Genomic DNA, 14,797 nt, shown 5'->3' with positions numbered 1-14,797 from the left:
CTGCCCTGTGGTGACTTAACATAACAGCCAGGGGATGGAAGAATGGGGACATTAATTTCCAAGATGCCAGAACTGAGGCTTCAGTTTGACTTCAGACCTTTTGTGAGGTTCAACAAGCAGTGGGTGTCATGCTGGGGAGTCCTAGGAAGCTCAGAGGAGTGGCAGATGGGTGGCAGGAGAATCCTGTAGCTGCCATTCACAGGGCCTAGGCTGAATCCAGCCATCTGAGGTGACACAGGAGAAATGGACAGGAGCTAGGCCCTTGCTAGTTGGTAATGGTGGGGGGAATCAGGAATGGGTACAAGCAAAAAATCCCTAGCTTTGGGGGCCTTTGTGATGTCATGTAGCCCGACAGATGTGTGTCAAGGGGCCTGTCAGGGCCCAGCAGACTTGTGTTCAATTTTCTCTTCTCCTCTGACTGGCCAGGTGATCAGGGCAAGACACCAACTCTCAGCACTTCAGACAATGCTAGCTTGAAGAAAAGAGAAAATTCCCTGTACCAATGAAAGTGCACAGACTGGTTCCCTGCCAGCTGACCCCTCTATACAAAAGGCTCAAGGCTACAAAGTGCAGATGAGGTGCTATCACCCAGGGCCAGCACATGCTGTCACTGCAGTGACAGGTGAGAAGCATGCCCAAATGCTTTTTGTTCCTAAAAGCAAGAAGAGATCTCTAGGATGCAGAAGTCCAGATTTTTATCTCTCACCTGGGGGGCTCATGCTAGTAGCCCCCACCACACCGACACACACAGAGATCCTGTAGCATGAAGAAATTTATTGATTTTATAAACTCTGCTCATGATAGAAAACTCTAAGCCATACACATCTCTGAATATACATATGTATGTACACCACATAAATCCGCCCCAAGATTGAGTAGCCAAAACAAACCTGTCCATTTTCTCAAGTGTACTGATTGTCATTTGCAAAGCACCAGAAGGTGAGTGACCTAAAGCATCCCTGTCACTGGTGGGCTTCAGCAGACTGGCTTCCAAGCAGCTTGGTCTGACAATAGGCTGTGGTGGCTCCAGACAGTTGGCTTGTTGACCAGACTCTTCAGCAGCCAGCCATCACCTTACAATTTCTACCCAGAGCCTTTACAGCATCTATTATAATGGAATCCTCCAGTGATCTGTGAGGCAGGATGGACATTAGTGCCAGAAAATTCAGAAGCTCTTTCCATGACAACGAGACAAAAATAGCTGGGGTGGAAAGCCAAGGGCTAGAGAGCAGTGGGTCAGAATAGTACCCTAGTTCTGGGCTTAGAAACAGGCTTGGACTCCAGGCTTTTCTGTTCTTTCATCCCACTGAGGGATTGACTATACCTCACACTCAAGGCCTTCTGTTACTCCACAAGAAATTCCATAAGAGAAAGTAATTGTGCTTTTAATGACCTCCCTGTTTTACATCCTTCCAGTGCTTTTTTCTCACTACTCATCTGTTATCATTCTTTGCAAAAACACACACACACAATGAGCCATAAAACAACTTGGGAATACAAGTGCACACGTCCTACAAGTAGACAACTACAGTGAACAACTGCCCCAAAGGGGTCTGAAGTTGAAACCAAAAGTAGGGGGAAAAAAATAGAACAAGGTTTCTGTTTGTGTTTGGTTGTCTCTGAAATCCCTCTGCCTTTTTCTTGTCCAGTCTAGATCTAACAGGCCCCACAGATCCCTAGATTGAGGTGGCAGGTGGGACACCAGATTAATGGAATGCAGAGATCCCAAAGCATCTCTGCAGCTGTCCTGATTTCCTTAACATTCCCTCTTTACTCAGAACTAGGGGATCAAGCACCAACCTGGTACATGGAGTCCCCCAAATTCACCTGAGGAGAAGATATTGAAAAGGGTCTGTGAGGAAGATGACCCTAAAATGCCAGATAGCCAAGGGGAGTCTTGGACTGGTACATTCATAATCCCACACCAGCTCCCAATGTGGCCCACACGCCCCTTCTTCCTAGAAACAGAGCTCTGTCTTAGGCAAAACAAATTAACCAAATGGAAAAATAAAAACCCAGGGGGAAGCTGAGCCCATCTGTTGAAACTAAGCAGAATTCAAAGGTCAATCCAAGGTCTCCTGTCTAAATATCCTGGGTCCTCCATTCCTGAGTGAAAATGAAAACCTAAGAACATCTGTGGCTTTGGGCCTGCCTTGAGGGCTTGCTGAGCTCCACCAAGAAAGGAGTAGCAGAAGGGCAGGAGAGCCCAGCTTGGGGATAGTCAGCCTCTTTGGTCACTGCTTCCTGGTTTGTCCAACTCCTACTTTTCCTTGGGCTAAAACATACATCAGTCCTCTAACCCTTTAGGACAGCCCTCCTCAGACCAGGACTCCAGAGTTCTTAACAAAAATTACAAAAACTTCTGGTCTGTCTCCTTACCAAAGCTAGAGGCTAGCTCCCCCCAACCTGAATGCCATCGACCTAAGAAAGAGACTGGGGAGCTAGGCAAGAACAAGGCTAAAAGCAAAGGACCAGAAAACCCAAATAAATAAATAAATGCAGATTGGGAGAGAAGAAAAGCTAGCTATGCAAAGCAGCCACAGCACCTGACTATGGGGTCTTGGCCAATCACAGCAGCTTCACAATTGCCAGGATTTGGAAACTGGTCATTACAGTGGGCCATGGCCACCACTGCCAAAGCAGTGGGCTCACCCAGGCTTAGGGGAAGGGGAAAGCCCACCAGCAGCACCTACAGAGAAGGTACACATTTCACTTTGGCTTCCGTGGGTCTTACCAATGCCAGTGAAGCTTCCTTCTATTGGAATCCCAAGGGACCAAAATTCTCCTTAAAGACTCCTTAGCTAAGGTCAGCTGCCTCAAACTCCTTTTCCTCACCTTACCATACAATATCCTGAATACACTATACTAGAAAGTAGACGCTCCTATAGAGAATGTCAAATCAACATCTATTGCACTCAAATGATAAGTAGGTTAATTTGAAGAGCTGACGACTTCTCTAAAACAAAACAAATTTTGTTACCCTTATTCTTAAGAAAAAATCCAGCATTTTCTTCCCTGTAAGAGGGAAGCGTCTTCTCCCAAGATGACTGCTGCATCAGATAGAACCTGTATGTATCCCTCCCACCCAGTCCCATGGACTCCCCACCTGAACTCTGCCCTATAGAGCCTTTGTCTGAAACACCATGGCAGTTTCCTGCAAGTCACTGACCTTCCTAAATGATGAATCTGGTGCTGACAGCTCTGCCCACCAGGGAAGTAGGGACCATGCCCTAAAGGTCCCAGGCTACTGTCCCTCTTGTGTTGTCCCCCCAGGCAGGCACTGCCTACTGGACGGTACAGGAGAATGCTTCCCCAAGGCAGCAGCAGCAGCAGGTGCAGGAGGAGGAGGCCATAGGCTTGGGAGGAATAAGATCCAGATCTTCATCATCCGGCATTTCATCCAAGTGATACCCATCTTGCAACAATTGCCGGTTCAGATCCTGATTCACCTGCTGAGAGAGGAGGAGGAGATGATTAGAAGCCTGGCTGGAAAGTAACATTAAGTGCTATGCAAAAGTAACTATGTCACATGCATGCATAGCATAGCACAGGGTCAGCTTCTATTGGTAGATGGGCCTGCTACATCCTAGTTGACATCTCTGCCACATTGTTCTCCCCAGACACCTGTGGTCTTGCTGTACATCGGACTTTTTGTTTGATTCCAAAGAGTAGAGAGCCTCCAAGAGCCACTGGGCAGGGCACTCCCTCGGCATGGTGAAAAGGAAATGACAAAGCCAGAGCCCCAACCCAACTCCCGTTACAAAGTACCAGCTCTCTGGCTCTCCTCGCTTCTCTACCTTGGGTCAATTCTATTCAATTTGAAAAACCTGTTCTGGAAATCAAAGACAAAGCCAGAAGGGACACATGTACCCTGAGAAGTAGAGGCCAAAGACAGTTCCTGTGGTTTCACTGGTACAGGCCAATTCCCCAGTGGGCTGTCCAGAGTCACATGGGCAGTAGATATCAGCCCCTAAATCCAAGTCTTCCTGCTTCCTACATCAGGTTTCTATCCACTATCCAAGCTGCTTACTGAATCTGGATATAAGAATTTACAGAATATCCCAGAATAACAAGGGAGGGAGTAGTTGTTTCCTAAGTGGCAGGAAGCTGGGGGTTCTGAGACAAGTGAGAAAAAGCATTTCAGACATGAAACAGATTGTGCATTAAGTGGGGAGAAATGGGTAACACTCCCCATGGGGAACAAGAAGGTGACCAGTCTGGCTACAATGTAGACTCTGTGAGGGAAAGTAATGGGTACAAAGCTTGGAAATAGAGGCTGGAGCCAAGTGGGAGGAACTTTACAAGTTCAAGGAGCTCATGTGTGCCCTAACATAGGCCCCAGAAAGCCACAGAAACTTAAGCAGGTTGAGTGACCTGGCTGGTCTCATGTTTCAGGAATACTGTTTTAGCAGGGAGACTAAGGAGAAAATGAGCACAATAGTTAAAGCAGGAGTGGCATCGAGGACATCAATGCTGTCCCTGGAGTCAGGGAGACCCGTATTCAAGTCCAGCTTCCAAAACATCCCTAATCCTGGGCAAGTCACTGGCTAACAGTACAGAAGATGCCGATCTGCCTTCAGAGATGAGTCCTTCTACTGATGGAATCACCCCAACTAAACCCCAGCCTGAGACCAAGCTAAAGAAGGCCCAAACAAAGGCCCTGGATACGGCCGGAGAGATCAGAATGAAGGGCAGACGTCTGTGGGAACTGAACAGACAAGACCTGAACTGATGGGGAAAGTCAATGTCTGGAGGATGAGGCTCCTTATCAATAGGAGCCATGTGCTCTACTACAGAACTAGGTCATCCCACAACCTGGAACAGGCCTTACAAGGGAAGCAGCAGCGGGAGAGAAACCAAGTTCCTGATGGAGATGCTGCTGCTCTGGGGCCACATCCCTCCCAGCCCAAGGAACCCTTTACAACAGGAGTGCCCGGGGCAGCAGCTGAGATTCTAGCACCTGGCATACAGGAGGCACTTATTAAATGCCTTAATAATTAAATTACCTCATTTGTTCCTCCAGCAACCCTGTTAAGGAGGTATTACAAGGAGAAAACTTGGAGCTGGGGGGAGGCTACAAGTAAACAGCAGATCTGGAAGCTGAACCCGCATCTCCTGGGTCCAAATTCAGTGTTCTTCCTGCTCAGACTCACTGAGGCCCCCCATCACCCAAGCAAGGGTGGGTACTGCAAGTCTCCTCCTCATCCTTTAGTCCCTGTATAACAAGCATTAACTGGCACTGTTCACTGCAGCAGAATCTCCAAGGCCCCCAGTCTCTCCCCTGAAGGCATGGGCAGTACTGGACACTGACAGAAAAGCACATTATAGAACAATAAGGCATCTGGACCCCTCCCTGAAAATCTGCTGGCAGTTGTCATAAGGCAGAGAGCTCACCACACTTCTAACATCATTTCACAAGACCTACAGCAAGATTGTTCTAGAAACCACATGCTAACAAACAAGAACTGCTAGGGAGTGACTCAACACCCAATTTTTAATCAGCCTTCTCCAAAGGCACCCCAGACACCTAGGTGACAGCTCGGGGAACAGAAGAGTACATTCCAAAAAGGGACTCTAGACTAGGTTCTGAAAAAAACTAGAGCCCCATCAGTGAAGCTTGTTGGGGGTTAGAGGTCTGGGGGATGGATTACAGTCAGTCAGACAGGGACTGTGTACTTGCCTCTGCAGAGGAGTAGCCTGATGAGTATCTGGATTCCAATTCTCCATCACTAGGAAAAGAGAAGATAATAATAAAATATAAGGATGAAATCGAGCCCTCAATGCCAACTACAACCAGATGGAGAGGAAGGATGAAGAGATCCCGGGCACAGGCCAACTAATTACCGAAGGACCTCCCAGATCAGTTAAGAGGTGATTGTGATTGTGCCTCCTTCCACCTTGTATTAAATCAAACAGCTGTGTTACAGTCTTGGCCAAGGCCTACAGTTTAAGCAAACAGAAGGATGGCTGAACTCCACAGAATGGCATGACCCATTAGTTCAGAAGCCAAGCCATTCTTGGCAGTTCCTATTCCCAGAAAAGAACCAGGAGGAATCGGGTAAGTATTCATTGACTCTTTTCCCAACTTCCTCCTGCTCTTTTCTAGAAAGAGGAAAAACTCACCTGTCTGAATCGAGAGACACCAGATTTTCATCTGCACTTTGGTTGAGGGCAGCATAACCCTTGTTAAACTTCACTGACCTGAGGGGACACAGGAATAAAGGCACAGAGGTAACAGCCTGGAATGAAGCAATGTCATCTTACATAAAAAGCCAAAGTCCATAACTGTGAAAGTGCAGAATTAATCCAATACCCTTGTTCTCCCTCCTCTGAGAATGTACAACATGTGCTCGGGCAGTGTGTGGATGTACTGGGACTGTCCAAAAGATCAAAGGTTCCCAGCTGCCTTAGCTCTCTGGCTGTTGGATTTATCCTCATTTTAGGGGTATAAACTCTCAAATCAGAGAATAAATCAAAGGCACTTTGAAAGCAGCATGTGGGTCATCTATCCTCTGCTTAAAGATATATAGTAACAGAACCTGCTGTTGGTGCAATCCATCCAATTTTGTAACAGTTCTAATTGCTAAAATGTTAAAAGTCATTTATTTAGCCAGTGAACAGTGAAGCAGCATGAAACAATGCAATGAGTAATGACGGCTTGAGTTCCGGCACCAGGTCTCACCGGATGACTGGGCAAGCTGGTTTAACTTTTGTAGATCTTGGTTTCCTCCTTTGTAAAATAAAGGTCTGGATTATAAATCCCACAGCAGCCCTCTGAGCGGTTTGATTTATTATCTTTGCTTTCTTTTTTACTACCTAACTTCTTGAAAGAGAAGTCAACCCTCACTGACTCCATTTTTCCACTGACTTACTCAACTTGTAAACCAACTGCCTTCTATCCCTATCATTCACTAAATCGGCTTTTTGGTGAAAGTCAAAAATGACTTCCCCAAAGGGAAATCCAGGGGTCTGTTTGTTCAAACTTTGCCTTTCTGGACCCCTTTTTAACATCTGACCCTGGGGACCACCCTATCTTCTCAAATTCCTCCTCTGAGGCTCCTCTTCCACTTCTAGCCCCAAGGCCGACCCTTTGGTCCTCTCTAGGCCCTCTCTCTTATCTCTCCAGTTCCAAGTATTCATCTTTCACTTTCACTTCCACATCTACAAATTCAGTCCTGACCTCTCCCCTAGGCCCCACAGCTCCGTTTCTCACAGCCGCCCAAGCTCATTCTTGGTGTCAGGGATCCTAAGATGGAAGCCATGCTCTCAGTACAAGCTTCTCTCTAGGCTCCCTCATCCCTGCATCAGCTCAGCCGCTCTTGCTGACTTTCCCGCTCTGGTTAGTGGTAGTGTCCTCCTCTCACAACCGCAGGTTCTCCCTGTCCCTCCAGGCTTCCTGCACCCAGCACGGTCTCCGGTCCCCTGCATCTCAGCAGGATGTCCTCCGTGGCGGCCCTCATCTGGGGCAGACGCCACTAGTGCCTCGGCTTGACAAGTGCGGAGCCCTGCTCGTGTTCCCGAGGCGTGGGGCTGGCCACGGCCTGCACAGTCACCCCGCACCGAGGCCTGCCTCCACTCTCACCCGACCCTTCGGACCACGCCTGCTCAAGGAGACATTCGGCGAGGCCCCCCAGACACCAGTTCCCATACCTAGAATGGTCTTTCTTGCTCTTCTCATTCTTAGCCGTTCACAACCACCATCTTTTCCACAAAAACTCTCCATTATCCTCCCAAAGAGAAGACGTGGAATTATATATTTAGATCTAGAAAGAACTTTACCGATTAACGGTCCATCCTTCCTAGGAATTGTGATGACAAGCTTGTTCACACTTCTCTTAAGCCCTAGTTACACTTAATTTGCAAGCACGACCTTTTCGGTTGCTTTCGAGTAGAACTTCACCATCAGTATCTCATTTAGTTCTCACCACGGTGCTTTACCGCACACTTTATTTTCCCACTGGATAAGAAGCTCTTCCTGCATCAGGGTCCTTTTTCACAGGTTCACAGAATGTCAGATATTTAAGAGCCTCCTTCCCAACAAAGACCTCCCCGGAACCAAAGAGAAGGGCGCTCCAGAATCCAACTCCTTCCCTTCACTGTGGCTTCCCTCTCACAGTGATATCACCTTTTCTTCGGCCTCAGGGTCCTCCACTCCCAGCCCCGCCCCAGGCCCGGCTGACTAAGGAGCCCTAAGGGCATCCCTGGAAACCCCCGCCCAGAGAGAGAAGACAGGAAGTGGCTGGACCTTTTCCCGGAAGAGCTGGCATGCTGTGAGGAGGCTCCCATCACGCCCTTCCTCCGCAGGACGGCCTTGGCCAGGTCTCGGTGCTTCTCTGGAAAACGAAGGAGCCCACGTCAATAGGCCCCTTTTCATAAGTTCTTACAGCCAAACACGTGACCGCTCAAAGACAAACTGGATGGCACCTAATTATAATAGTCACATCTGTGAACTGAATAAATACAATCAAATCACTGTCTCTGATATAGCGCCCCCTGTGTAGCGGAGGAGAAAGCGCTAACATCCCAGCATGGGGCAGCCTCATAAAGAGCCCTCAGAAGGGCCCAGGCTGGCAGTGCCCGGCCCTCCTCCCCCAGCTGGGAGGCCAATCAGCGTCCTCCATGCACCGGTCACTAAGCGGAGAAGGACCTATCTTCCCTCCCTTCCCGAGGGTTCCTGATATTCATCGCGGTCTCGTTTCCTCTCCCAGCGGCCTTTATTTACACAAGAGAAAGCAAGCTTCAAGCTCAGCCCCAGGACGCGCAGATCTCAGGAGGGGCAGAGACTCTCCAGTGACCTGACTTTGGGCCTGAGACAGCACAGTACAGAGGGCTGCACTAAGTGAGCCCCGGCCCTGGGCCCGTCCCAGCTCTGGCGCCCGTGACCTCTCTGAACTCTCAGTGACAAATGAGTGACCTCACCTAGGAGACCCCTGAGCTGACTAAGTCGGGGACTCCAGGACCTGCGCCCGCGCACTCCTGCGGAGGAGCCAATCAGAGCCGCGGATACTCACGCAGCTTGGCCTGGATGGACGGCATGCGGGCCATGATGTACGGCCCCCTCTTCTCTACCGCCTCCGGAGCCCAGTCTACGCGCTTGTAGCCGCTCAGCACCTGCGGGGGCAAGCGGCAGCGAGCTGAAAACCAGCCTCCGGCCGGAGGGAACCGCCCACAGCAGAGCCCCGAAAGCAACGACAGCCCCCGGCGTCCTCCAGCCTGGAGGCTTCCCGAGGTGGGAGGGAGGAGGGCGGGGGGGGGGGGGGAGGGCGGGAAGACCCGGGAGGCTGGGGAGTGAGGAAGGAGGAGAGACGGGGAGGAGGGATGGGAAGGATTGGTGAGGGAGGGGGGAGGGCAGGGGGGGGAGGATGAGGAGAGAGAACTGGGGAAAGGGAGGAGGGAGAGATGGGAAGAGTGGGAAGCCGAGAGGCGCCGGACAGGCTAAGGCAGGACAAGGGAGGGCAGTGTCCGAGGTTCAGAGATCGGGACACGTGGGCCCGGCCCCGCCAGCGCCCTCCCCCCTCAGGCCTCAGTTTCCCTCTAAACCCTTCCCCCTCCCCGCAGCCCCTGGAGGGGTGGGGCCGGGCCCGCCCTCTCCTTCCCTCCCTCACCGCGCCGCCGGGAGCCCGGCCGGGCCGAGGTCGCGAGGCCTGGGCGGGGGTCCCGACTGTTGGCCCGTCGCGGGTCTCGCGCGGCGGCCGCGAGGGCGGAGGGGGCGCGCGTGGCCCATGGGTCGCCATGGCCTGGGCCGGCTCCCCACGGGGCGGCCGCTCGTCGGGCCGAGCGAGGCAGCCGCAGCCGCAGCGGAGCCGCCCTCCCACGTGACGGCGTCCTCGCCGGCGTCACGGCGCCCCGCCCCTTTCCCCATCCTGGCGGGGCTCTCCTTTAGCAAGATGGCTGGAAGAAGTCTTGGCATCGCTAGCCTGCTCTCTATGGCTGGAGGACCAATTCATCTCGGAGATGAAAGTCCTATTGAAGAACATAAATCGATCAGGAAGTCAGCCCTTGGCTAGCCTGGCCCTGCCAGAAATGACCAGAAAAAACAGGAAGCTGCTCCTCAGTTTGCACATCTGTCAAACGGTGATGGGATGATGGGATGTTAGAGCCGGCAGATCGCTGGGCCGGACCGAGCTCAGAGGACTCCACCGGGCTGTAGACGACAACCCAGGGCCCACGCTCGACCCTGTTTAATGCCCCTTGTTAAAGACCTACCCCGGGGCCAGCACTGAAGTCCCCACACCGTGGAGGGGTCCAGGGAGGCTGGGGGTGGATGTGATAGAATCCTGTTACACGCTGGGGCAGGCACGGAGGCAGGGCTCCAAAAATAAGGGAGACAAGAACCCACTATATTTTCTTTTCTTAAAAAATAAGCTTTTCCGACATCTTGTTCCTCGTATCATCATAGTGTCAATATTTTGTGGATACCCTGTTTGTCAGAGCTAAGGCCCGTGTCCTAAGCATAACGATCCTCTGCATTCTGGATCATACACTGGGAGGGATGTAGCTCCCCTTATTTCCAGGACCACCCATCACACATTCACCATCTCTGTTCCTTGTCACTGGTGCACTCCTGTTCCCTCAAAGAACTCTGGAAGGGGGTTTTGTTTGGCCTGCAGGTATCCTTTTCCTCACTCTGAAATTAAATGTTTGTCTCCTGTTTCTAGCTTACTTTGTGTGGCTGTGACCCCCAAAGGTTCGAAGCCAGTTCCTGTTCAGTGACTATCCCAAGCATTCTTTTCTTTCCCTTTCCCAGAGAACCATCCTATATAATAATGTTTTTAGAAGGGGAAAAAACAGCACAACTGATCAAACACATTGAAGTGCAATGTGTGATACTTCTAGACTATATGCACAAAGGTGGCTTTGAGGAGTCCCCTCATGTCTCTTCATCAGAGTCCTCTTTGATCTTTATAATTTGTTACATTTATGGTGAGTAGTTGTTCGTTCCATTTACACTGCAGTTAACTATTGTCCTGGCTCCATATCAATTCATCGAAATCTTTCCATGCTTGTCATTTCTGACAGCAGTTATATTCTGTGACATACATTGAATTTGACCATTTCCCAATAAGTGAGTTTCTACTTTCTGAATTCTTAGTTATCCCAAAAAGTACTGCTGCAATTATTTTGTTTTTTATTCTTATTAATTTGGTTGACACAAAAGTCCATAATGGAGTCTCTAGTTCAATGTCGACATTTTAACACTTTGTATAATTACAACTTGCTTTTCAAAATGGTTGTACCATTTTACTGACCCACCAAGTGTTTTAGTGTGCCTATTCCACAAGTCCTCCATTTTCTATTGCTGTCTGTTGTCATTTTTGCCTATTTGTGGGGTGAGGTGAAATTTCAGGGTTGTTTTGATTTGTATTTTTCTTATTAATGATTTAATGCCATGGTCATCAAAGGCATCTGGTATTAGTTTAAAAAAAAAAAACCAGAAACAGATCAATGGAAAAGACTAGAAAATCAAGAATTAGAGATATTAATATTACTTGAGATCTGGAAATACTATTCCCTCTTAGTCCCTACTTCTGTTCATCATTTCCCTTGATGTTCTAACTTCTTAAATAGGGGGCCAGTTCACTGTCCCTCAGACTGTTAGAGGGTCGGACTAGAGTAAAAACAAAACCTCACACTCTTGTCTCCCTGCCTCATCCCATTTGCCATAACCCATCTGGCCCTCGGGCCGTAGTTTGAGAACCCGTTCTAGATCTTTTGTTTTTCCAAATGAATTTTGCTATTTTATGAAATTCTGCAAAGTACCTCCCTGGTAATTTTATAGTTTAGCATTAAAAATGTAAATTCATTTTGATAGTATCAAGACTTCTGGGATGTACTGTATAGCTAAAGACTCAATTTATATCTTACCTTCTGCAAGAAGTCTTTCCTGATTGGCCTTCCCTCTCTTCTGAGATGACCTTCTGAAATATACTGGATCTAGCTGGTATATATAAAGATGTTTGTTTGCCTCACTCGTGAATATATAAGCCCCTTGAGGGCAGGAACTAATTTCCCCCTTTTTTTGAATCCCTAGAGCTTAATTCTGTGCCTGGCACTTAGAAGCTCCTTAAATGTCTATTAGTTATTGATTGACAAAGTATCTCTTCCCACCCAATAACTCTTTGGGCTAGTATAAGAGTTTGCATTCCATGTTACAGATGAATGACAAGATCAGTCCTGTCCAAAGTGATACAGCTATTAAGTTTTGGAGACCAACGACTGATGCCAAATCCTACACTATTCTACTGAAATGCTATTTCTTGATTTTTGAGAGACAGTAACAGATCTTTCCTCTAAATTGTTCTAAATACAATTCTATCATTATAGACATTATGTCTACTAAAGCAGTTAACTCCTTCACTTGCTTCATCCTCCCCTTTCACTGTTAGGACTCATGTATTTTTTTTTTAATTTTTTCAATTAAAAAACTTTTTTCTCCTCTTCTGCTCTATCAGGGGAAAAATCTCTTGTAACAAGCATGTATAGTCAAGTAAAATTCCCATACTGGCCACATCCAAAAATGCATCTCATTTTACATTCAAGTTCATTGCTTTTGTAAGATCCTAAGGGGTAATCTTCATCATTGGTTGGTCACTGAATGGATCAGGGTTCTTTAGTCTTTTAAAGTTGTTTGGCTTTACACTATTGTTGCATAGATTGTTCTCCTGGTTCTGTAGACTTCATATTCAATCAGCTTGTACAAGTCTTCTCAGGTTTCTCTGAAACTATATCCTTCATCCTCTCTATTTTATCAATTTATTTATTTTTTTCCCCTGAGGCTGGGGTTAAGTGACTTGCCCAAGGTCACACAGCTAGGAAGTGCTAAGTGTCTGAGACCACATTTGAACTCGGGTCCTCCTGAATTCAAGGCTGGTGCTCTATCCACTGCGCTACCTAGCTGCCCCTATTTTATCAATTTATAAACAGTAACTTGTTCAACTATTCCAATTGCAAGACATCTTCCTAGGGTCCAGTTCTTTGCCTTATATACATACATACATTACATTTATATGTATGTTTGCCTGATATGTGCTTACACACATTATGTATACTACAATTTCTTCATTTCTTTGATCTCTTCAGAATTTGGGACCAGATCCTGGGCAAGTCACTTTTCTTATAATCTTGGTAAGGTTGCTGAAGGACAGGATCTTAACATTACCATCTTCAATTTGCTTTACACCTAAGTAAATATATATGAATATTATAACACTGTTTTCAATGGGAGCATGCCTGGCTGGCCCTTCTCATATTAGCTGAAATATTTCCCTTCCAACTCTAGCTCAAGCATTATCCCTCTCCTCTATGTTTGCCCAACATCCAGGACTCTTCCTATACTCCCCTATTACTTACAGGTACTCATCTCCAACCTTTCTATATGTCATTAAGGGCAGGGACACAATGCTTCTTTTTCCCTGATTTAAAACAGCAGTACAAAATAGTTCTGCAATAATCACAAAAGGCTATGCTTCTGGCATGCTACATCATCTTTTTGCCATTTTAGGACAAACTTTCCATCTTCTTGATTTATCTGATATGTACCTAATTATTTAGGGTCTTCCCTCTTAGAATATGAGCAGGGATTGTGTCGTTCCCTTTTTCTGAACACCAGAATTTAACATAATATGATGGTGGGTGTAAACTGCCCTGGCCCCGTCAAGATCATGAAGATGTATTACCTACCATCATTCTCCTCCTAGTCATCAGTAGTAGTCAGCAATCCTAATGCCAAGGAACTAAATGAGGTCAGACAGACCTTTGTCTCTGAAGGGTGGGTATGACAGAAACAGCTTTCCTTTTCAATCACCAACTTAAAATTTTATTCCTAGAGTTGTTAAGTCAAATTCTACCAATTTAACAAGTTATTTCTTTCAACCTTAGGAAAACAGAGCAACCTAAAAATCAAGAACCCTTATGGTCAAAAACTTAGTACAGACAAAGAAACTGAAGAGCAAAGGAAACAAGATTTATTTTATTCAAGGTAATAGTTAGTTGGTAGTCCCCTACTACTTGAACCCTGTCCCTTGATTGTTGCTAATGTTCTTCTAAAATGTCTTTTATAATTTGTTTACATGCTAGTACCCCTGCTTAGAATTTGTCTGTAGGGGATGCTAAAATTCGTATCCACTTTGCACAGGAAGATATCTTCAATGCCAGAACAAACACCTCATTGTTCCATGGGATAACCTTTTTAGTGCAACATGAGTGTCAGAGCAAAATCCTCATTGGAGATAGTCAATCTTTGGGCAAAACCTACTATCTTCCTCCTCCTTTCTAATCACCCCACCAGGATGCTTCTAAGATTTTTGAGGGATTGTGGGAGGCCCTATAGCCTCAACCAATTTAATGTAGCAATTAACTAGGTCAATTTTCCTAAAACCTTCCCCAATATCCCTGAGCACCCAGAATTGTCTTTCCCACAGTGCCTTTGTCACAATACACCTCCATTCTCTAAAGTGAGTTTCTTATGAATACATATTATCTGATTGATCCTGGTACTTATACTCATCTAAACAAATTATGCTCTTCTAAGTTCATGCTTGCCTTGGTACTTATAAAGGCCTTATCTACACTCAGCCACTGATAGCCAACTTAATAAAGGATATGAGTCAGGATCCAAACTGGACTGAATCCAATATGCTTAATTTAACAGATACCTATGAAAAATCCAGAGTTCAGCATACAGGTGCTTCATAACACTTGAGACAAAACAACATACCAAAATGAAGACTAGTAGAAAATGGGAAAAGCATAGCTAGACAAGTTCATTTTTAAAAGATATTCGAAGGGAGCTCTTTGT

At 47.0% G+C, this 14,797-nt stretch overlaps 1 protein-coding gene across 2 annotated transcripts; it reads right to left on the bottom strand.

Annotated features, from left to right (window-relative positions):
* Positions 1-757: 757 nt before the first annotated feature.
* FAM219B (family with sequence similarity 219 member B) lies at positions 758-9,807 on the bottom strand. Of its 2 annotated transcripts, XR_012487195.1 has the most exons (7): positions 9,606-9,807; positions 9,012-9,111; positions 8,246-8,333; positions 6,124-6,201; positions 5,681-5,729; positions 3,170-3,452; positions 758-1,131 (listed from the first exon to the last, which is right to left on the bottom strand). XR_012487195.1 is itself a non-coding variant. In XM_074296971.1 (6 exons), the coding sequence occupies exons 1-6, from the start codon at positions 9,732-9,734 to the stop codon at positions 3,285-3,287; spliced, it is 612 nt and encodes a 203-aa protein (XP_074153072.1). In that variant the 5' UTR covers positions 9,735-9,807; the 3' UTR covers positions 758-3,284. The 2 variants fall into 2 exon arrangements, 1 of the variants encoding a protein (XP_074153072.1); XM_074296971.1 differs by having other exon boundaries at positions 758-3,452.
* Positions 9,808-14,797: the final 4,990 nt, after the last annotated feature.

This window comes from Sminthopsis crassicaudata, chromosome 2 (genome assembly GCF_048593235.1).
Source record: "Sminthopsis crassicaudata isolate SCR6 chromosome 2, ASM4859323v1, whole genome shotgun sequence".
NCBI lineage: Eukaryota > Metazoa > Chordata > Mammalia > Dasyuromorphia > Dasyuridae > Sminthopsis > Sminthopsis crassicaudata.
Note: the sequence above shows the minus strand (reverse complement) of the source record. Positions and strands in the feature narration are given on the sequence as shown.

What these genes read in the sequence shown, in the direction of transcription:
- FAM219B (XM_074296971.1), bottom strand. Translation starts at nt 9,734, where the DNA reads ATGGCGACCCATGGGCCACGCGCGCCCCCTCCGCCCTCGCGGCCGCCG. An exon ending in GCCAGCTCTTCCGGGAAAAG is followed by an intron (nt 6,202 to 8,245) that starts GTCCAGCCACTT and finishes GTGTCCCCTCAG; the next exon opens with GTCAGTGAAGTTTAACAAGG. An exon ending in CAGGCTACTCCTCTGCAGAG is followed by an intron (nt 3,453 to 5,680) that starts GCAAGTACACAG and finishes CTCCTCTCTCAG; the next exon opens with CAGGTGAATCAGGATCTGAA.